Consider the following 22180-nt stretch of genomic DNA (forward strand, 5'->3'; position numbering starts at 1 on the left):
TCCGGATGTCGGAGTGGTACCCTGGAGAACGCGCGAAGGCGCACTCGGAGGATCTCGTTCGCTGGTGAGCAGGCATCGATACCCCAAGGGTGAGGGGAATCACCGGTTCCCGGTGGAATTGACGAATATCGCGGTCGACTCGGTACCGAGGGTAACTCGGAGGAGCCGGTGGGTCGAGTACAAAGTCGAAGCGCCGCCATGTCGGCGGGCCGCAGCCCCGGGGGCGACGCCGGGGCGGCCGGCCAGCGCGGGGCCCGGAGTGCCAGTGAGTGGTGACCAGCGGAAGAGGTTCCGAGTCTCCGGGCGCCTTTATGCGCGGCAAGCAGCAGACGGTGCACGAAGAGGAGAGCCGCGGGCAGCAGGCGCTCGAGCTGGGCCTGGGGGGCCTGCAACTGGCGCGCTCGCTGACGCAGTCGCTGGCCCACCCGAGGGGCCCGCTCGAGGGGGAGCTCGCGGCCGCGAAGACGAGGCCCCCGAGTCCCGCCGTCCTGGCGAACGACGGGGGTGGCTTCTGGCTCGCCTCGGTCGCCGCGGGGGCCGGGGCCGGAGCCGGACTGCCCCCGCGCGGGGCCCACCCCGGCATGGACCCCAACTGCGGCCCGGTGGGCCCCGTCGGCCCCAACGAGACCGGCTTCATCAACAGCCAGCCCTCCATGGCCGAGTTCATGACCGCGCTGCCCCAGCTTGCCGCCGACGGCGCCCTCCAGCACTCCCCGGCCCAGGGCGGCCCCATCAGCCCGGGGCCCCATCACCCGAGCTACCACCCCATCATGGACCCCCACGGGGTCCAGGACCCCTCCGGAGTCAATGTGCCCGAGTACCCCTGGATGAAGGAGAAGAAGACCACTAGGAAGAGCAACCAGCAAGGTAAGGACCTGTCCGATGACGAGGGCGCGCTACCTCGAATACCGTTCCCGGTCCCGATGGAACGTAGCGACTGTTAGCCTCTACTCCTAGGGTAGGACCCATGTACCACCGATTATTACCTCCTTTGAAGCCCGCCCGCCTCGATACCAACGTTAACCCTCACCCAGAGTGTCCGGTTCCCGGAAATTCGGGGTCCATCCGTCCCCTCGCATTGTCCTGGAACTCCACGGAAGCGTTCGGGAGCGATGATCTTCTGGGAACCTCCCCATGTGCGAGGGGCCCAGTGGTCAAGCGCTGGACCTCGGGGAAGAGGCTCGTCATTAGGTCCGAAAGATCGAGCGACGTGTCAGGGGCTTTAACCGAGGACCTGGTGGAACGCGACACCCGGGGGAGGGACTCACGCGGGAGCATTGTCGGCCTTGCCAGGACGCCTGGTTTGGGATACGTTAATGAGCCTCCTGGGCCACTCCTTTACCCGGTCCCCATCTGGAGTCCATCGCTTCCGGATACCATGGCGGTTCCCGAGGATTCGCAAACACGCGTGCCTCCGCAAATGACGGTGTATCGCTCTTTCCGAGTGACCCTTCCGGGGTGGGGCGATCGACCCGAGCGGTGGCCAGCACATGGCGGTTTCCCGAAAACCCTTTGAACCCGCCGAGATGAATTATTGTCCCCGGAATGAATCGCCCTGGCCGCTGTCGACCGCGGAAATCCTAGACCTTCCACCGCTGGGGGAATCTCGGTTCCTAGGTGGAGGTTAAAAGTTATGCGAGCCCAAATGTAGATTACCCCTCCTCTGGGGATGGCGGAGTCGATTCCTGATATTTATGTGGAAGGCCGTCGCGGTCCTCTCGTTAACCGGCCGATAGGAAGTGCGATTTATACACGCCCACTTCCGAAAGGGGGCAGACGAGTCTATCTCTTCTGCCCGATATTACCCTGGAGCCGTATTTACCTGTGCGGTGCCTGGTTTCATGGGAGTCGGGCGGATTTTCCGAAACGCTACGGGCCGGCGTGTGCCGGCGGATCCATCATCGTCCAATAAAACGCTCCATCCCGTAACGGAGACGTATCGTCGACCCGGCCGTTTCCCGCCAACTTGTTAACCATTGTCGGGCCATCGCGGCCAATAAATCCCGTGGCGGGATCCACCCTGGAATCGGGAATCCTATGGTGGGGTTTATGGCTCGGAGGGTCGCGGCGAGCCTCGGTGTCGGCGAGGACGCCTTTGGACGATTTAACGACGACGCCGGGTCCCGGCTACCCCTTGGTCGGACCCAGGGAAGATTAAGTGTTTGGCACGGAGGTTAACCAGTCGCTGGCCGGCGGTAACACGCGGAATCATCTGTAAATTGAGCGCCGGCCACTCCGGGACCGTCGGGACGCCTATAACTCACCCGGAGCTCGCCGAATGCAGGAGGTGGAGGCGGCAGGTCCAGCGGGGACGCCTCGTCCGACACCGGCCCTTATCGGCCAAGGGACGACCTTATGATTTGCGAGCCTCGTGGTCTTAGTTTTTATCTACCCCGTTGGAGACTATGGGGCAGACTAGATTTTTTAAACGATGCGTGGGATGACGGAAACTTGGGACTTGGTGAACGCGCTGGTCGTGGGGGTCAACTTCTAGGGTATGTTCTTGATCCTGATGGCCGTCCCAAATGTGTAAGGACATTTTTGTCACGTGGGCTTCCGAGGAGTGATGCAGAGGAAAAAGAGGAAAGCCGGGGAGGTCTCAAGAGTCGGATCTCACGGTATCGCGACATCTGTCGAGGCCAAACTTTCTACCGGCACTTGATCACTTTCCAACAAGTAATTCGAACGTCTTCCCCTACGTGCGCGCTAACGAACGTCTTCCTCCTGGTGTCGCCTTGCTCGTATTAAATTCCAATCTGTTAGGAGACGACGTGGCCCCCATCGGTGTGTTTTAGCAGGGGTACCGGGATAGGGCAACCGGCTGATTAGTTGAGTTATTTGCAGGGAGGCCCTCGGTCGACGTCTATGCTTGACGGTAATTCTTGGCGGCGAGCAAAAACGCGATTTCGCGAGTGTTTTTCCGCCGGCTTGTTCCGGAGGCCTCATCAGTCACCGAAGGCACGAGGAGGCGGCGGCGGACTCTCCTAGACGCCGATGTGTCAATTAATCCCTGGATCCCTGGGGATACCGCTGTTCCCATCTATACTAGGCTATCCTACCCGGTCCCCCCTCGGAGAGGCGTCCTCTAAGTATCCCTATTTTAGCCCTCCGTTTCACTCGTCCGAGGAGAGGACATGCACCGTCATAGCTGATCTAATTCTCCTTGAGGCGATGGGGGGAAATCCCCGTGAAAAATGGACCCTGGATACCGGGATGCCGGATTACGCGGTAAACAGTGAAACGGGGAAATCGGGACGATAAGAACGATACCTCCAGTGATATCGAAAACATTTGTCGGGAGAGAAAATTCGGGAACATCGGGCATTGCGGGTCTGGCTCCTGTTTTGGGGGTGGAAATACCGTAGAGGGACGATTTTCTCGGTTTATGGAAAATCAAGATTTTTTTCGAATTTGAACAGAACCCGAGCGATCCGTGGAGGGTCCTTCGGGTCCATTGGCGACGGCTCGAAACTCTCCTGGCCTTATTTTTCCTCTTCCCTCTCCGGCCGTAATCAGGATTCCTCCTCGGTGAGTAAGCACTCTCCCTATCCGCAAACGGCAAAGCGTTACGACTCGCCCCGTCCTTACGACCATCCTCGGGAACGCCGACGCCTCTCTGCATATGCTATTATTCGGGCTCCCTGCAAATTTTTACACCTACTTCCCTTTTACGAGTGACTAAAGTAACAGATATAGGAACCCCTCCTCGGCCCGGGCCGGCAGATACGAGCCGGCGACTTCACTTCCTGCCGGCGAGGAGACCATTTACATGAAATTATTATTAATGCCGCCGACCTAGAGATATGTGGGACTTTCGAAAATTCCAAAATCGGCAGCGAGCATTGCCACCCTCGGCATCTCTCTTGAAATTATTTCCCCGCGGCGGAATATTTCGGAAAGAAATTAAAATCCGTAGAATCTAATTTCCCATTTCCGAAAGATTTTCTGGAGGAATTCCAGAGTGAGAATTTTATTGTTTATCCCACATGGCCGGGATTACTTTTTTTCTTTTTTTTTATTTATTTATGGTATGCTTTGGCTGATATTTTGAAAATTCGGCAATTGGTTGGTCAGAGGATGGCACACGAATTTCTGAGCGTTACCCCTGCAGGGAATTCACGCTCGGATTCCTAAGTACAAAACCCTCCCCGGGGTCTCGGGATTTCTCGGAGAGGAAGGAAAATCGGCGAACCACCCCGCACTTTTATGGCGACCCATTTGGCGCGACAACGAGCGCGGAAACTTCTTTTAGTATCGAGCCGCTGATTCGCCCCGAAATATGCGCACGGTTATGGGGTTCCGGATTATCAATTTGTTACTGGCTGTTTATTATTTCGCGCGGGGAGGCGCGAGCGCGTATTCTCGCGATATATACTCGACGACCCGTGACTCCAATGATAATCCGGATGCGCGTTGCGTGTCGCGCGTTACGTATTACCACAAAATAAACGTCCGGTTTCGACACCATTCTCGGAACGGTCATTCAAGGAGTCCGCCGTTTCCGGGAAAATCGGAGCGGTTTAGTCGCGACTATAAATTTAGACCGAATTTCTGAATGGCGTGCGTATTTTCTACTTTTAGACGACGCGGTTTGATTCACCCAAAGAATAAGGAGCGTCGATTGTGGCGAATTTCAACGACGCTCTCGGAGAATTCCTTATAAATTTCGAACAAATTTCTGAGCAGGAGCAAAAATTGTTCTGTATTTTATTGAAAACGAGGTTTCGTTTATTCAAAGTGTAAGATGTGTAAGATGATTGTCACGGATTGTCTCTTTGGAAATTTGTCCTTATAAGCGATCGCCACGGAAACCGAAGGATCGGCGAGTCCTCGAGGACTTCCCCGTCTCTAATCCGACGAGTGGATTTACCTTCGACGAATCTTTAAATTGCACCGTCTTCTCTTTCCTTTCGAGCTTCTAAGAGATAAAGGCCACCCACTCGATCACTTGTATCGCCCAATCAACGGGTATCTCCGGGAGCTTTATACTCGCCGCCTTCTAGGAAATCGAATTAATTCCGATCGCCCCACGTCTGATCGATCCTACCGCTTACGATCGCTCTCAATCTCACGAAATATATTTCTTAAGTTGTATCCTGAACTTCTTAAAAAGTTTATCCCAGAATTTCGGGGGTCACGGTACACTTGAACACCTGTACCCATGGATTCGTAGATGTGCATTCGTCCTAATAAGATCCTTTAAAATTGATCCTAGGTCTCTTTAGAATTTGCTCGAGAAATTTGCAAGTCGTGGTGCATTGCAACACCTCCGTGTAACCGGGATTGGACAACTTGAGATGACATCAACCGGTTGCATGATTTATTATTCGTCGAGCAAGACGAAAGTGCAGATATTGCACCGGTGCGTAAGTGCAGCTAGGCGGAAAGTAATGAATCAAAGCCGTAACTTTTGTCCCCCGTGTTCAGGTATACCTGGCGACCTGTGGGTCTACCTGTATGACGTCTCGCTCGTTGATAGGAAAATCGGTTATCGGCTCGCGGAAATTGACATGCGCGAATGCAATCACGGGCTCGAGTTGTGCAACGCGGTCTTAGAAAATGTAAAGCTCGGTTCCTTGGGGCCCGGGGAGATAAGGACTGCGATTCCGCAGCGGGTGCGACGGTTTCGCATCGATCGGCAAATGTCTCCTTGCAATCTTTCCGTCCCGATGATTAATGACGTTTCCTGAGGTTACGCGAATCGTTATTTGTCGCGACTGCTCGGCGCATCTCGCTCGGCTTCGTCGTCTTCCGTTTCTTTTCTACCCCCAAATGGGGAGGAACGAACCATGTATTTCCTCCCTCAAAACATTTACAAGATCCACATAGACCCTGAACACTAATACGGGATGTATCCCGCTTTCTAGATAATTTCAAAATATTTAATAAAACCATCGAGTCAATATTCGTCCCCGTGCGAATAACCTAAACACTTCTTAAAATCTCCCCGCGTTGAAATCCCCGATTTTCCAGAAATTCTATAAATTACTCCCATAATAAAATGGGGTCTTCTCCCTAGCTAGAAAATATCGGAGTATTAATTCCGCGTATCGGGAACAAACGTTTCGGTCAGCTTGGAATTCTCTCCCAGATAAATCATCCCCGTTTCGCAGGGGGTGGTTTTTCGTAGGTTTTCGCGGATCCCTAGGTGAATGGGCCGCCTTATTCTTTTTGCCCCGGCGGTCCACTTCCCCTTTGATATTAAAAATGAACTGTCGCTTCCACCGACGACGCGGACGGGTATTTGACTGTACTACCGCTTTTATTTGATAAATCGCGGAGAGCAACCTCCTCCTTCGGTCATCTGAATTTCTAATGCATTATTTTCCCCGGCTCGTACCATCCGCTGGCAGCGCCGAATGGCGCCGAGGGTGTAGCGCGCGAGGGTGGTTAGCTTTTGAGGGACGTGGCTGCTGGGGGACATCCTGGGTATATACGTCCAGGGGGAGTGCAGGGGGTGCAGGGGACCCGAATACCCAGGAGGTGGGACGATCCGAAGGATGAGGACGCCCCCGTGTCAAGGATGGGGCGGAAGGCGCCCCGACGCTCCTCCACTCCCTGAAGAGGACTCCTTGTTGCGGTGCAACGACTCCTTCGAACCTCGAACTCATCTACATAATTTGTCATTATGATATTGCGAAGGAGCGCTGTTTCCCGGCCGATGTGGCGTGTCGTACGAGGCCCCAGACCCGTGATATTAATATTCGCATCCGGTGAGAGGAACGAAACGTTACCACCCTAAATGCCAGAATTCTGGTTACCGGCACAACCCTGACTTCGTGTATTTCATGTACATATGAGCGCGACAGGCCGCAAGAGTTATGGTTGCTCTCTGGAACCATCAGGCAGGATGTGTTACATATTTTATGTATATTCGTTTATATGACTTCTCTTGGTTATTGCTATTGGAAACTCATTTAATGACGGGTACTTCTTGGAGTACTCGAAGAGGGACTGGGCATTTTTAAACCATTATGCATTTTCCACGTGAATTCATGGAAAAGTGGATTTCTGCTGATGGGATGTGTTACATATTTTTACACGTTTGATTATATGGATTTTTTTTAAGGTGACGAAGACTTTTTAGAGTACTCGAGGGGGCCATGGTTGACAGTGGGGATTTCGACGTTGGCATCCTTGCTACCGAGCGAGAGGAGGATCGCTGGATCCGCCTCTTTGTCGCGAGTCCACCCACAATGAGCCTCACAGGGAGATAAAAAGTACTAAAGTGCGGCGGAATCCCACGTTTCATCCATTCCAATTGTACCGGTGCAGATCCGCCAGTCACCCACGATCAAAGCGCCGCCCCTCGGACAAGGTGCATTCAGGATCCAGGACTCCGCCGATGATCCTTTGCTCCCATCGTCGGCGCGTCTCCTGGACACCAGATCCGGGACTGTCCCTTCTTAACCAGACTCGCTAATCGAGGATATTCTTTCTCCTTTTTTATCGTCGGAATCGGGATGTATCATCTCGCTGTGCCCATTGAGGACAGGCAGCCGCGAACAAGTACACTTCGACTCTGAGAAGGGTTAATACCTTTTCTGAAATTTTGTGTAATTCTAATCCTCTCGGGGGAGCTTTCTTCCTCTCACTGGATGACTCGTCTGATTAAAAGGGATGACAAGTGTCAGGGGTGAAGGATTTAGGGATCGCGCGTTGATTCTGCGGCTTTTTCGACTGCATTTCGAAATCCACTCGGTGGTGGTTGAATGCTCGGTTACATCCGGTGTGGACTAAGCATTTTAGTTTTAAGGGACATTAACTCCGAGGGAATAGGGAGGGCTGCTTACTGGGGTCGGTTCTTTTGTCGGGGGTGCAGATTCCACCCTCTCTTTGGCTTGGAGCCTCTGGAGTCGTCGAAGCTCCCAAGGGGTTGCGGTGGGATAACTAAAAAGTTCATCAAAGGTTTTAACGTTTTCCAAAAATAGGGATCCTTACAGAAATCATAATCCGACGTGGAGGTATCTTCCTGGACCATTTCAGGTTCAAAGGACATTAGTCCCTAGAGGAAAATGGGACTTCTCGGCGCGACCATTTTTGACTCCTTAATTCCGCATCCTGGAAGATCCACCTCCAGGAGAGTCTCTTCAGGGTTGAACCAAGGTAATTAGCCACCAGCCTCGACTCGAGGAGGATTCCTCGACGTCGTTCCTGCCGGGCACTCGGGTGTGGGAAAATGTCAGGCCGCTAATAAAAAGTCATGCAACATCAAACAGCAGCCGAGAACGACGGAGAGATGCGAGGCGGGGCGCTTCGCGGCTTCATTATCAAGCCGTGCAATTACCTTTACCGACGTCTCGGGAACCCCTCGGATGTCTGCCGAAGAGGGTGCATCCCCGACCAGGGAGAGACCCATCCGCAAGGGCGACACTTCCGAAAAAGGTTGCCGCCGTCCCGGCGGGGATGCTCTTTCCCGAGGCCCTTCCTTTTTATCGAAACCCCGCGACAAAGGAATCCTCCCCCTAACCTATAAGTGACCATTTTTTAAACGATAGTCCACCCCAACTCCGGCAGACCCAGTACATCAAGAATCACGGATGAACTCCGCTCATAAAATGATCAAGTGGGCTTGAAATATCCTTGACTTAATTTTCATCCTTGTTTTTATTTACTAATTGGATCCAGTCTACTGGGTTTCCTCCGATTGGAAGGACTCAGGACCTCCGGGGAACTGGGAGGTCCTGATTGGAACATTGCTCCGGGGGTCAAACGTAAGGAGCAGCGGAGAGAAAATCGGATGCAGGGCGGATCGATCGGTGGATGGTGCCAAGCATGACTGGCGGATCCGGAGCGAAGGGATGCTGGGTCGGCACGCTGGACCACGTCGGACCTCTCCGGACCTCTCCGGACCTCGCGGCCCATGTTGGACGTAGCCGACCAGCCGGCCGCCCGACGGACGGCTGACTGCCCTTCTGATTGATGATCGCTACTGGACTCTCCGCCGCCATGCAAACCCTACCGGCACATCCCGTTTCATCCCGTTTCATCCCGTTTCATCCAGCCACCCTCTTTGCTCCTCGAGTCGTTCCTGGATTCACGCCTTCCACCTATTCGGATTGGAATAACACCTTGTTCCCGACTTTGCCAAGACCCGACTCGAGCCTGATGACGATCGAATCCTGGAAACGTTCCCGAAGAACTCGAATCAAACGTAGCGCCGTCTTCGTCAACAATTCGACCATGCGAAAGTGTCTCCATCCGGAGTTATACATATTTAATGCGCATTAGAAGGTATTCTAAGAGGATTTAAATCGGATATAAAAATTCTGCAACCACGTTTGATGACGTGAAACTTGGAAGTATCTGCGGAACCGAGATCGCAAGGAATCTGGGCTTCGATTCCCCGACGAACTGGATAGAAATTTCATGGCGGCGAAGGATGACGAGCGCACCGACGTTCTATCGATCGCAACGAGAGCCGATGGGATCGGCGGCTGATAGAGGGAAAAGAGACGGAAAAGGAAGCGGGATTGGAATAAGCTCGGGGAGATAGAGAGGGTGATACCAAAGTGATGAAAAGTGACTCGGCAGAAGCGCTCTTCCCGCCCAGGGAGCGTTTTAGGTGCGGGGGCAGATTGGTGGTCATCTTCTTGCGGGTGTTCGAATGACCGATCGTCGGTTGCGATGACAGCAGGAGCTTCCACTGTCATTGCCCTGTCCCTGTCATGTTGAGAACTCGGGTATTCCTTGACACCTGGACCCTACCTCGTTGATTCCAGCGGTCAAAGAGGAAGAGCACCTCGACGGCGCCGGAAGCAAATTCGCCTCCTTCAGGGTGCAGGAATTCATCCCTTTTGGTCCAGATCTTGAAATTGGGGATGAAGCCATCCGGAAGAGCATACATCGGAAGATTCGACGGGGACTCTCGAGTCCTATTTAAGTCTCCTAATCGAGCAGGGTTCTCGCACGGATGAGCTGGCACGGCCGAATAAGAGCGTCTACGAGGCTCGCCTCCTCTCTTCCTTTCATCGGGGGGCGATATTTCTTTTCGCGAGGTCCCCCGAGTCTTTATCTAACAAGGAGCAAATCATTTCCCTATTATTTCCTCGGCGCGCCTCGCGGGAGGTCCTCGCCTTCGCTTTTTCCCCGCATATTCAGAGTCCGGGGCCGGGCGATATTTTCTGGAGGCAATCCAAACCTTATCCATTGTGGTGCGCGTTCGGCGCTCTTCTTTCTTCCCCCTCCCGTTCTCCTCGTAGACCGCTTTTCCTTTAATTTACAAGTACCATTTTTCGCGGCCGCGAATTCCGGGCCACGAGAATAACGCGCCTTGTGTCGCGACCCCCGACCCAACCCTAAAGAATCACCGAAAGATAGGCACATCGTCGAACTAGATTGCCAAAGCGCTTTCTCGGTTGATTACCTCTCTGAACAATGTTTCACATTTTTTTGATTGAAACGTAGAGAAATTTTTTTCCGAATTTAGAGGGTTTTATTAAAATCCATAGTGGGGAGGACTAGAAGGTAATTCGAGTCTAATTCTAACTGGTCAGTCCTCAGCAAAAATTAATTCGCAATAATCCCGAAGGCCCCTCCGGAGTTCTCCCTGGGATTTCCTAAGCTACCCCTCGCCATAACTTAGCACCCCTGTCGACGCAACGCACGACCCTCGTGATAATTGTTTAAACCGACCACCGGCTACTCCGAGGTCTGGCCACCTCGGGTTCCATTACCAGGACCGTTTGTCCAAGTGAACTTAACCGATGCATATCGCACAGCGACTTAGGTTAATCGCGCGGAAATAAGTGAGATTTAAATTGAAAAAAATGATGATCCGTGAAAAACCGGGCGGTGAATTTTTCGAACGAGAAGGTGCAACTTTTGGACAACTCTTTTAAGGGTGATCTTCGGGGCAGCTCGGAGTAAAAATCGCGACACTGGAAGGTGCCTCGTAAATTCCACCCCCCACGGAAGGAGAAGAGGGTGCCGGCGAGTGTCCTTTATGGCATTGTTAACAACTAATGTATGCGGTCAGGGTCCCCGATCCCTCCTGCATTTAACATTCTTTAACATTATTATACACATGCCGCCCGTCCGAGCGACCTCCCCTGGAAACATCCCCTACGGTCCTCCTTTTCTCCGACTCCACCCGGAGGACTTTCGTCCCCTTTTTATTCCACCCCCTAACCTTCCCTTCCTCACACCCTCCGGGGTGAGAAACGCGTATCGCCGTTTGGTAACAATTTATGAAACGCGAAAAATTTCGAAACCACTTGTTAAGGTTGCATTTTAAGGTCTTCAGGGGCATCTTCAGGGGCGGAAATCCGTCGATGGCGAGATGCATGACGAGGTGCCCAGAGCGATGCAGTGATTGCAGCTGCATCGGAAGGTCGTTAAAAACCATTCAAGATGCGCGTAACTACCGGCCGACGTGCGGCTTCTTTATTTCGAGAGTGACCCTGACCTGCGCACTTTAACGGTGAGAGTAGTGAGCAAAGTTGCTTTAATGGCCTTGGATAAGGTCGACGCACGCTGAAAGTCGCGGAAACGCCTGGAGAACCCCGTAAGTTGGCTTCCTGAATAACACCAGGAATTCGAAAATGTTCGAATCACCGAAAAATCACCCTTCGCGAGTGAACCAAATTATTCGTCTAGGATTTTCCGGAATTTCGGTAATTCCTCGAGTACGCACAGAAATTATAAACATCATCGGATCCAACCTACATTTTCTGACAGCATTCCAAAAAATTCCAAGACCAAATTCCTAGATTTATATCTCCGACCCGAGAGAATCGAGTCGGAGCCATGGAGGGAAAAGATAAATCCATAGTCCCCGAATTTCGTGTCAAAAAATGACTTCGAGTCCAAATACAACTCAGAAACACAATGGGAACCAGGGTAGATTTTTCGGTAACATGGGAGCCAGATTCCCAGATTTATATCCGTCCACTCGAAGGACCGAAGTTCAAGCCGGCGCCGAGGAGGGAAGATTTAGGTCGTTGTAGCGCACTTTATGCCGCTCCGCGGCCGTGGATTTGAAATTCGTAAAGATTAAAATAAACTTTTTATCCGGGCCCGGGGGTTGCGGGGGGTGCAAGGAACCGCGGACGAGAGGAAACGGCGATTCGGGGGCGGAACGAAGAGTCCCCGGCAGAAAAGAACGACGAAGTCCTCCCCAACTCGGGGACGGAACTCCCTTGGTACCAGCGCACTCGAGGGGGTGGCGACCCACCCCCTGGCGCAAATTATCAAGGAATTAGTTTCGAGTTCTTCTCCACCACCAGGACTTCTCGCGATCCCGCGCCTCCGGAAGCGTCGCTTGCGTAGGAAATAAGAAGATTCGAGGAGATGGCGGGGGTGGAGGGGTGGAAAAGTCTCGGGGGATGAAAGCACCAGCTTCGGCGGGGGGCACATTGATTTCGCGAGGCATCTTCCGATGGGGACCCTGCACCGGGGGGTGGATCACTAATGTGATTAAAACCATCCAATACAAGGAGATCTCCTCGGGGTATCTTCTCCGATCGATCACGGGATAAAAAGGGTAAAAAGCGTGACGACGACTAGGGGACGTTGGGGTTGAATTTTCATTCTCGTCGACATTGCGACGTGGAAACGGGCTAGGCCATCGGGACGGAAATGTCTCGAAACGAGGACAACGTCAGCCAAGACACGCGTCGATGGACGAGTGCCACCCCTGGGGTGTCTCGAAATTCATTTTTCAACCCCCCGCGCGCACGCACGGCCCGCTCCGCGCAATTAGAATTTGAGAAACGCAACTCGAGGAAACGGAAGAACTAATGTCAGAGGGATGAATATCTCGCGGGGTGGGTTCCGGTGGTTGCGTGACCGCTGAATGTTCGTGCACGGGGGTTGGGGTGGCCCGTCACGCAGACCCTCGGAAACGCAAGGGTGGCCAACGAGGAAAGTTCGGCCTTAACCCTAGCGCGATGACCCAACTCGAGTGCCTCCTCGGGGAGCCAAAACGGGCCCCCTTCGACGAGGGATGCGAAAAATATTGAAAATTCGAGCTTGCTGGAAAACCTACCCGTGTCCAGTTCACTACCAAAATTATACATTACGTATACATTACTAAATCGAATAAACCCTTTCCATGGCGAGTATTGAAATAAACCCTAGAATAAACCTATACTCTCGGAGAGGTAAAATAACTTTTCGAGCTTTCACATATTTTGTTCTCAAATGTATCTTGTATATAGCCCTATAATATCAGTAATTATGACGTCTTTCTGCGGTCTCTACCGGTTTAACGGGCACCTAGGAGGCGAAGACGAATTTTGTAAATTACGTCGACTGCCGCGACCATGGGAAACTCACATCCCATGCAAATCGCGCGTTTTTCTCATGTAAATCGGCCAAAGTAAAATCCGAGCCGTGGTCCAGGTCTGGTTCCCTCGGGATCTACTCCTCGGCGAGGGGGCGAACGACCTGGCTCGCTCCACCCCGATGATTGCGAGCTGCATCGGCACGCCTCTGCAGCCTTCTTCTGTCTGGCCTTCATGGCTGCACGTACGGATCCCTCTAACCAATTTTCTAGAGGAGGCTCTTCGCGTGGCCCACCGTAATCACAGGTTGGCCGCACTGCACGCCCGCAAGATGGCCGCCGCGCGTTCTCCATTTCTCTCCGTTCTCCACGCGGCCCGGCGTGTCCACCCGGTTCGCCGTTCCTCGTATCTAGTTCCCCGCCCCGTTCTTCGGTCGCCGTTCCTCGGTTCGCCGTTCCCCGTTCCCCGTTCCCCGTTCCCCGTTGCCCGTTGCCCGTTCCCCGGTTCTCCACACCCGGACGCGCATCCTGGGAGATTTTTCAAGCCGCAAGCGAGACCGGCTGCGATGCGGCTATCTCTCCTCCCTTTTTCCAATCCGTCTCGCCCCCTCTCCCTCGCTCTTTCTCATCGTTCGTTCTGCCTCTTCGTTCTTCCCGCAAACCAAGTTCACCGTATTATTACGGACCATCGTCGATATGAACCGTCACGCTCGGCACCGAGTCTGCAACTCTGGAGAACGTCTGAAAAATGGGGACGAGTGCGCGCGGAGGAAGAGGGATAATCACACGGTGCGCGTATGCATAAAATCGATCCCGGATGCAATATTAAACTCGATGCGACGGTTCTTAAGGTTCTTTCCTCGTGACTTCGAGGAATCATTGAGAAAAACGAGAGATTCAGAGGTGTACCGCGATTCAAAATGGCGTCCCTTACTGCGGATATCATCTCACTCGTTATTTCTTGTAACTAATAAATCACGCTGAAAAAGGATAAAAACTCAATCCATCGCGTTGTTATCGAAATTCATGGTGTCCGATTTCTAGAATAATTCAGGTGGGAAGTTGAACTAGAATCGTGGGATTCGACAGAGTGGGCGAAGCGGCGATCGCTGGGCGGTTTGCGGGGCGGCCGCGGAATATTTTGCGGCGCCGGCCACTGGTCAGCCGCGGTTCTTGTTTTGCGGGGCGTTAATTGATTATAGGTCGAAGTCAGACCCGACCCGAGGGCCGAGCAGCCCACCAAAACCAGAGCCGCGCGCATATAGTTTTGTTCGGTGCCCTGCCATTCCCGGGCGAAGCCTTGCCTCGCATAAATCCGTAATAAGCACAGTTTGCGGCGATATACTCTCCCCTGGGTTGCGCGGCCTCGCCTTGCCGCAAATTACCCAACAGTCCGCAAAGAAGGCACTCCGAGGCGCGGCCATGAATAATTTTGGGCCGCGTCTTGAGGAAGCTTAGAGAACTCGGATCGCCCTCTCGATTCGTCGAAGATGTTCTTAATAATCCTATTAATTTCACCCCCGATATGAGGCGATTAAATCGTAGATTCTCGTAGTCAGCCCTACGCTGAGAAAAAGATCGGACCAAGGAAATCTATCGTTAATTCAAGGAATAATCTATTTCCCTCGAATTACAAACTCAGATGTATTCTCGTAATTCTCGAGAAACGATGCTTCCTATTTATTCGAGTTTACTCGAGGCGAGTAAAGTGCTCTTTCAATTAATAAAATATTTCATACGATTCGTTTCGATGAATTGATCAGGAATTCATACGATTTTTGTCATGGGAATTAAATCCGGATGAACTCGAGAATCGGAACCCAGGTCATGACGATCCAGTTCGAAATCCGGCGACTCCTTGAATGACGTGGAACCGATGGAACGCGATGCGACGAGGGGGTTCCTTTAATTTTTATTTACCTACGTCTCGCTCGAAAGAGAGCGGAATAGCACTCCTCGCCGGTCAATGGCGGGTAGTATTTAACTAACGATCGAGCCACCCGGCAATTTTCCTCGGGCGATCCGCGTCCCCTGCTCGCCGGCGAAAGCTGACAGACGCGGAACCGGCTGTCCCGTCATTTGTTTCAAACTCTCGTCACTCATTTTTCAAAGGTTCGCTCCCTGCTAAACGCTCTCCTGGCCGTCGCCGACTCGCTCTAGGAGGCGGCCTCCGTCTCTCTCCCTCTCCACGCTGGCCCTTATGAATACGTCTATCCGCTCTCTTCCCTCCCTCCGCCGCGGACTCTTTCCGCCCTTTGTTCTCCGCAAGTTTTCTTCCTCCGGGCGAACACGCCGCTCAGGAAACAAAAGACAAATTACAGAGGCGGCCATCGTGTGACCCTTCCCACCTGTCCACGGACGAAAGACCACGGTCGAGGCCGTGGAAAAAGGATCGGAATGGATCCTTCGGACGCCCCTAGGAGTCCTGCGAGGCCCTCGACTCGTAGTCGCGTGCGGATTCGGACTTCTTCGGGCCCTTTTTCTTTCCATCCCTCCATGTGCTCGCAAACGATACTCCGCGATCTCTTCCTGCACCCCCCGCCAAGCCGGTGGATCCGAAAACGAGATCCTATTTACTATAGGCATGTTTCTCTTATAAAATAAAGTAAACCTAATTAATTGCGTACACTTTAAATGCCGACGTTCCCGGGAAAAAGGCTCGATTTGGAAGAGGAGAGACCGTTAAGCGAGGTTTTACTATCGGCAATGGGATACAGCAACGTTGCAGACGTTACTATTGATGATTTCCAACGTCGACGACGAGCACGGTTTTCCTAAAAGACTCGTATAAATTCGGAAAGAGGCGCGAACATCGATTCGCTTAGGTTATGTATCGAGACTCCGTGAATACCGATATTGCTTTGACGTTGGCCTTCTGGTACTTTTTTTTCGTAGCCATTGAGGGCCGCCAAAGGCTTTCTCCAAGAAAGTCTACTATTAGTGTCTCCGATTCCGACCTGACGGAACAAGCTGAACTTCTCCTACGACAATAAACGATCACCCTGGAAGAAACAACAAGCAAACGCGAGCCGCGTCGCGACGCCTCGGGGCAAAGACTCGACTTCTCGTACCAGGGATTCCGGATCGGAGAAACCGAGAAAGGGAATCGACACTCCCGGCTGAAATCCAGGGCTGAACAAACAATGGGACGTGTCACTCGCCGAGTCGACTCGGGACTCGTAAGTCATAATTCAAGAAAGCTCGGCCGCCATCTTGTCGAGCTGGAGGTGCGAAGCGACGGCCGTCGCGCTCGGCTCGACGACTGACAAAATCTCCAGAAATAATGCGAACCCCCTCGCCCCGACGTTTTCCATGCCCGAACGTCGTTATTTCCACGGTGGGATGTTTATTCGTTCCCTTCGACTCTGCCTCGACATTTAAAAACGGCATTACGGAACCAGAGTACGTAACTCGGACGCAAAAGTGGAGGCGCCCCGCGAAACTTGGCACCGCCTCGAGTGCGAAAATAAACCCTGGATTTACTATAATTTTCTAACACCGCGTACGGAGTTGTACCGCTACGTAAACACGAGTCAAACGCTGTAATAACGAAGGAGGTCATTTTTCTTTTTGACTCGAGTAACGGACGAGTAATATAAGTCTCCTCGTTACCCAGTTTCTGGGAATCGGAAAATTCTCCTAGGGCCGTTGTCGTTGTATATTTTGTTCCTGGAAATTAGACCAGATTATCCGAGTAATCTACTTTTTAGGCACGGATAATGGACATCGACAACCCGCCCATACATTAAGGGCGCCATTAAATGGCATTACGCGAACCACGCATAATCCACCCTAAACTCTTGCACCATCCCCAATGCCTCGTCCTTCGGGCTGCCAGTGGTACCACCTAGCCGATTCCTTTGTAATTTGGTGATTTTTAAATAATTCACATCCTCCTCGATTTCCCTTGGCCGCGAAGATGGCCGCATTAGCGGCGACGAGGAATTACCGGACTGGAGGCCCTTGTAATTTGCCTCGTCGTCAGTCCGAAGAGGGATGAATAATAAAATCGACGCTACCTTAGGCAATTATTACGGTGGCATCCCTGTATGTACCTTGTGGGTACAAAGTGTACAATGCGCACACTAGGTGGGAGCTAACGACGATATTAACGTTAACTGGTACCCTGGAGATCGTTACCAGGGGCTTCGCCTTCTAACCGTTCCTCCGGTAGCGATCCAGGTTGACAGACCGAATTATCATTACTCTCTCGGTGCACAAGTGGCGCATCTCCTCCATCCCGAGATAATTTCATCTCGAGGCCCGACGTTCGCGCGGTTTCACGCGTGCCGTCGTAAATCTCGATTCTTCCCGGGGAGGATCCCCAGGTTTTGAATTTTCCACCTGGGCGGAGTGCAAGAGTTACACCGCGATGCCGAGTTCTCGGAGTGACGCGTCGTAAATCGCTGGAGTGAGTGCTGGGCACCCTTCGCCCACTTACGAGTGGCTACTTCTTGTCGTTTTTACCCATTAATCAGAGTTTTCACTTGAGAAATGAGCGGCCGGGCGCGGATACCGAAGATGGTACCACTAGGGAGATTGTACTGCTCGAAATCGCCGAGCTATTCCCTGCCGCCGAACGCTACCCGAGGAACTCGCATGGCGCCTGCTGAATCGGCTCCAGCTCCTTGACCATCAAAGTTACGAGGAAAAGTCATGGACAAAAGATGTGGGTCTCCTCAGCCTCTACATATTTTGTCTAGGGTGATTTTCTGTGCGATGCGTTGATCAAGCTTAAGGGAGTCGCGAATCTGGCCGAGCGGATCCGGTTGACCGATCCTCCGAGGTAGGCGTTGTTCTACGTCGTTTGATGTTGTTGGGGTCTTCGAAGATGGTCTGTCCGATATTCAGAAAGATCAGAAAGGAGGCGAATCAGAGGACTCGAGAAGGAGCTATTTCGATGCCTGGATCCGCTCGGCTTCGCACACGACGCTGTCACTCTTCGGTCGTCGCACTGTGACGTCGCCTGACAGTCCATCGTCGCGGACCTCGTCTCGGAAGAGTGAAAAGCTAGGACATGTCGGTGTATTTTTATCCGACGCCTCGTCGACGAGGCTCGAATACGCGGCCTTGTTGTTTGGTTACGCGGCTCTTCATTAAGTGCACTCGGAAATTTCCTAACAGACCGTTCGACGTTCGAGCTAACCCGATTTCTTGGCTTAATTGACACTCGACCGCGATATCCGACATGAAAGGTCTCCACCGCCGGATTTAAAATAATCCTGTAGTCCTTAATTATGTGTATCAACGGCAGAACCTGATACAACGATCAAACAAGAACGATACAAATTTTTTAACGTCGCACCTCGTACCCACTCGTATATCTTCAACACAACACGCCGCATTATCACCATCATGTTTTAACACTTAGAAAAATTCATTGAATCAAAGAAATATATTTTTAATTCAAAGAATTTGGCACAAATATGTAGTCACAATTAACAAAATATTTCTCTGGTTCGGTGAATATTTTTTCTTTTCAGGATAGAGCGTGATAACAATCAGGGGCACCTGATATTTCTACGCGAAATACTTGGAGTTGGGAAGTTTGGAAGTTTCTAAAAAGTTCCCCGCTGGTTCCCAGCAGAACGTGTCATCGCAGCGACGCAAAGCAGCAAAGTCTTGCGTCGTTAATGCGCGTACGGGTTGACGCAAACAATAATTAATTAAACGACAGCGGTGACCGGTATCCGCTACAAATTGTAGTGGAGTAGACGTTTTCTTCTCGTCGGGCTGAAAAAGGCACGTCGGTTAATTGTCGTAGTCGTTCGCAACAATAGCCCGAAGGCAAAGGATTGCCCAGGTTTTGTGAAAAGTCGGATAAGATCGTGGAAGTCGTGAGAAGGACTGAGAGATGTTTTCGTGTTGCAGAAAATGGCCTTCCCAGGAGATTGCGAACGGCGTACACGAACACGCAGCTTCTGGAGCTGGAGAAGGAGTTCCACTTCAACAAGTATCTGTGTCGGCCCCGTCGAATAGAAATCGCCGCCTCGTTGGACCTGACCGAGCGACAGGTGAGAAGAGAAAAGGTGGCAAAAGAGTCGGCAAACATGGCGAACGAGACCCTCGAAATATCATGGATAGTCGGGTCGCGAGGACCAGGATTTCGATCGGGCTCGACAAGGAAGAAACTTGTGTGTTGGCAGGTGAAGGTGTGGTTCCAGAACCGGCGGATGAAGCACAAGCGTCAGACCCTGAGCAAGGAAGATGGCGACGAGAAGGACGGGGCGCCATCGGATGGGGTCGAGAAGACCAAAGGGGAGAAGCTGCTGGCCATCGATGAGGACGAGAAGAAGAGCTGCCACAACTGTGATATTTCTGGGGTCGGAGACGTGGGTAGCACCCTGGGCGAGGTGACGGAGATCGGCGCCATGCGCAGCGGCACCAACAACAACACCCTCAGCGCGACCAACAACAACAGCGCAGGGTTCAGCAACAACAGCAACGGAGCTAGCAGCGTTGGGAGCACCAACAGCGTGTCGAGTTCCTTCGAGAAGATGATCGCGGACGACGACTCGCGGTCCCAGGACGGCAGCGAGGTCACGTCGCCCAGCATGGGCACCAAGAAGCTGGCCGGCGACATCAGGGTGAAGGTGGAAGGTGGACACAAGAGCCCGAATCCAGGGAAGCAGCAGCTCCCGGGGAAGAAGTCTCCATCGGCGGTCAACAAGGACATCTGCCCGGTGACCAGCAACGGAGTCCTGCTGGCGATGCCCGATTCCACGGTGGGGACGCCTTCCCTGTCGGGACAAACTTCGGCGAGAAGCTTGACTCCCTCCTCGACACCCAGCACCCCGGTGTCCGTGCACCTGCAGCAGGGTAGCCCCCTGAACATGCAACCGAGCCACGCAACGGCGTACATGCAGAGACCTCGAAGTTCCCCCAGCTCGACCAGCTCCGGGGTGCCCTCGGTGCCCACGTCCATGTTGCACGGGTCCGTGAACCCGGGGACCATGTCGCCTCATGGTGGAGGGAGAGGCATTCCCGGCAATCCGCAGACCCACTTCCAGCAGCAGAACGTGTACCCTCCTCCAGGGATAGACTATAGGAACGGAATGGCGGTGGGACCGACGCGACAGGTCGTGCCTCCGGGGAGCCAGCAGCAGGGTCAGCCACAGAGCAACTACTGCTCCAGGGAAGCTTATCAGCAACGAGTGGCCTATCCGGCCGAGATCCACCCTCTCTACACCAGACAGAACCAGGTAACTACAGCTCGCAGCCACCCCGTTCGCTCCGGGACCACTCGTCCGGTGTACAACCCACCGGTGCAGTTCCACCAGCAGCAGCAAGCTCAATACGGCAATACCGGAGACTACAATGGGTACCCTCAGCCGAGCATCGCCTATCACGGCTCCTATCACCATCGGACGATGCAAGGTGCCGGCACGGGCTACCCAACTGGCCAGGTCTACTCTTCGGGATCCGCCGAGCCTGGATCGGAGAACTACATTAGCGGTAGCTACGGATACCCGACCAGCGGGAACTATCATTCGGGCGATAACATGGCTCCTCATGGACATGCCGCCGTTTCCGCCCAGAGTGGACAGCACTACTACAACGAGATGCAACAGCAGCAGCAGCAACATCCGGAGGCCTACCACGGGCCCCATCAGGCGTCCATCCACGGCGGCTCTGCGGACTGCAGGAGCGGGAACAAATGTCATCCTGGTGCCTACTACGAGCAAACTAGTCAGCTGCATCCGCACCAGGGTGGCGAGGCCTCCAACATTCCCAGCAGCTACGTTTCCTCTCCGGACCCCTTCCCAGCACCTGGGATGGCCACGACCGCCACTGCGGTCGCTGCTGCGACCGCTGCCGTTATCACTCCATCCGGCACCGCTGGACAGGCCGATGCCAACAGCGAGGCCTATGGGAACTTTGGTAACTTCTATGGGGACCCCGTGCACACCTCGGCTCCTCCTCCGTCCGCGGACAACAGCAACAGCTCGTCCGACTTCAACTTCCTGAGCAATCTCGCTAATGACTTCGCACCTGAGTACTATCAGCTCAGTTGAGTCCACGAGACCGATGGCGGAGGGCAACTCGACTGGAGCGACGAGCAGTACCTGCTGAATGAACTCTATTGACTGCCCGTTGGCCCCATCCTGGACCGCTGATGGTGTCCTTAGGACTGCCGGTACTTAGTAGCTCCTTGTATATAGGTGACCGTGGATCCTGCGGACTCGTACCGTCTTCGGGTGGAGAAAAGTAAGAAACCAGTGCAATCTTTCTGGGATTAGGTAGATCCGTTGGTCGCAGCTGATCGTTTTTTGGGCGTCCCCTGGCCGAGCGAGATAGTCCGCTGATGGGGTCTGGGAGCCTGGATGCGGCTTCTGGATGACGCTCGGAATGACGTCCCTTCTGCACTTGGACCCGTCTGTGAAATTGGATTACTTTTATTGGTTTTAGAGGTAGAGGATCGTGGGTCCTCTGACTCTTGGGAAGACTCTAAAGTAATATTTTGGCTGTGAAACATGGAAGACGAGTGCACGTGGGACAGGGAAAGGGCATGTTAACGCTTGGGGCAAAATCCTACTAGCAGGAATGGGTTTTCACGTGTTTGATTAAATGTCACTTTTTTCACGTACCTAGGAGTAAAGATATAAAATCACCGATCGCTCGAGCGGGAGGCAACGCGAAATAGCCATGTAGATGAACGATCGACCGAATGGAGGGAACGTGAAATCGAGGGTAGAGGTTCGAGTTGTCACCGTGTTATCGCTGTCCTTGAATTATTTTATCATTCGTGCCGGTTAAGTCGGGTTTGGGCTGGGCCTAGGAATCCCAGGCTTGCTCGGCCATCGATCAGCTCGAATCTTCGCCAGGAACGAATAGGGTCGCTAATAATTAACTAATGAAACGGAATCCCTTACGTCGTGGATGTATCATACGCGAAAAGTAGTTTCGACGAAAAGGAGTAACGAGTTAAGTACGGAAGTCATCTCTATACGCAAT

The 22180-nt window shown here is 52.9% G+C and overlaps 1 protein-coding gene across 1 annotated transcript; it reads left to right on the top strand.

The window, feature by feature from the left end:
• Nucleotides 1–311: 311 nt before the first annotated feature.
• On the top strand, nt 312–21240 carry LOC105697510 (homeotic protein proboscipedia). The gene is made up of 3 exons (XM_012420869.1): nt 312–867; nt 19097–19239; nt 19372–21240. The coding sequence occupies exons 1-3, from the start codon at nt 312–314 to the stop codon at nt 21238–21240; spliced, it is 2568 nt and encodes an 855-aa protein (XP_012276292.1).
• Nucleotides 21241–22180: the final 940 nt, after the last annotated feature.

This window comes from Orussus abietinus, unplaced genomic scaffold (assembly GCF_000612105.2).
Source record: "Orussus abietinus isolate OABI.00-Male unplaced genomic scaffold, Oabi_2.0 scaffold25, whole genome shotgun sequence".
In the NCBI taxonomy this organism is placed as follows: Eukaryota; Metazoa; Arthropoda; class Insecta; order Hymenoptera; family Orussidae; genus Orussus; species Orussus abietinus.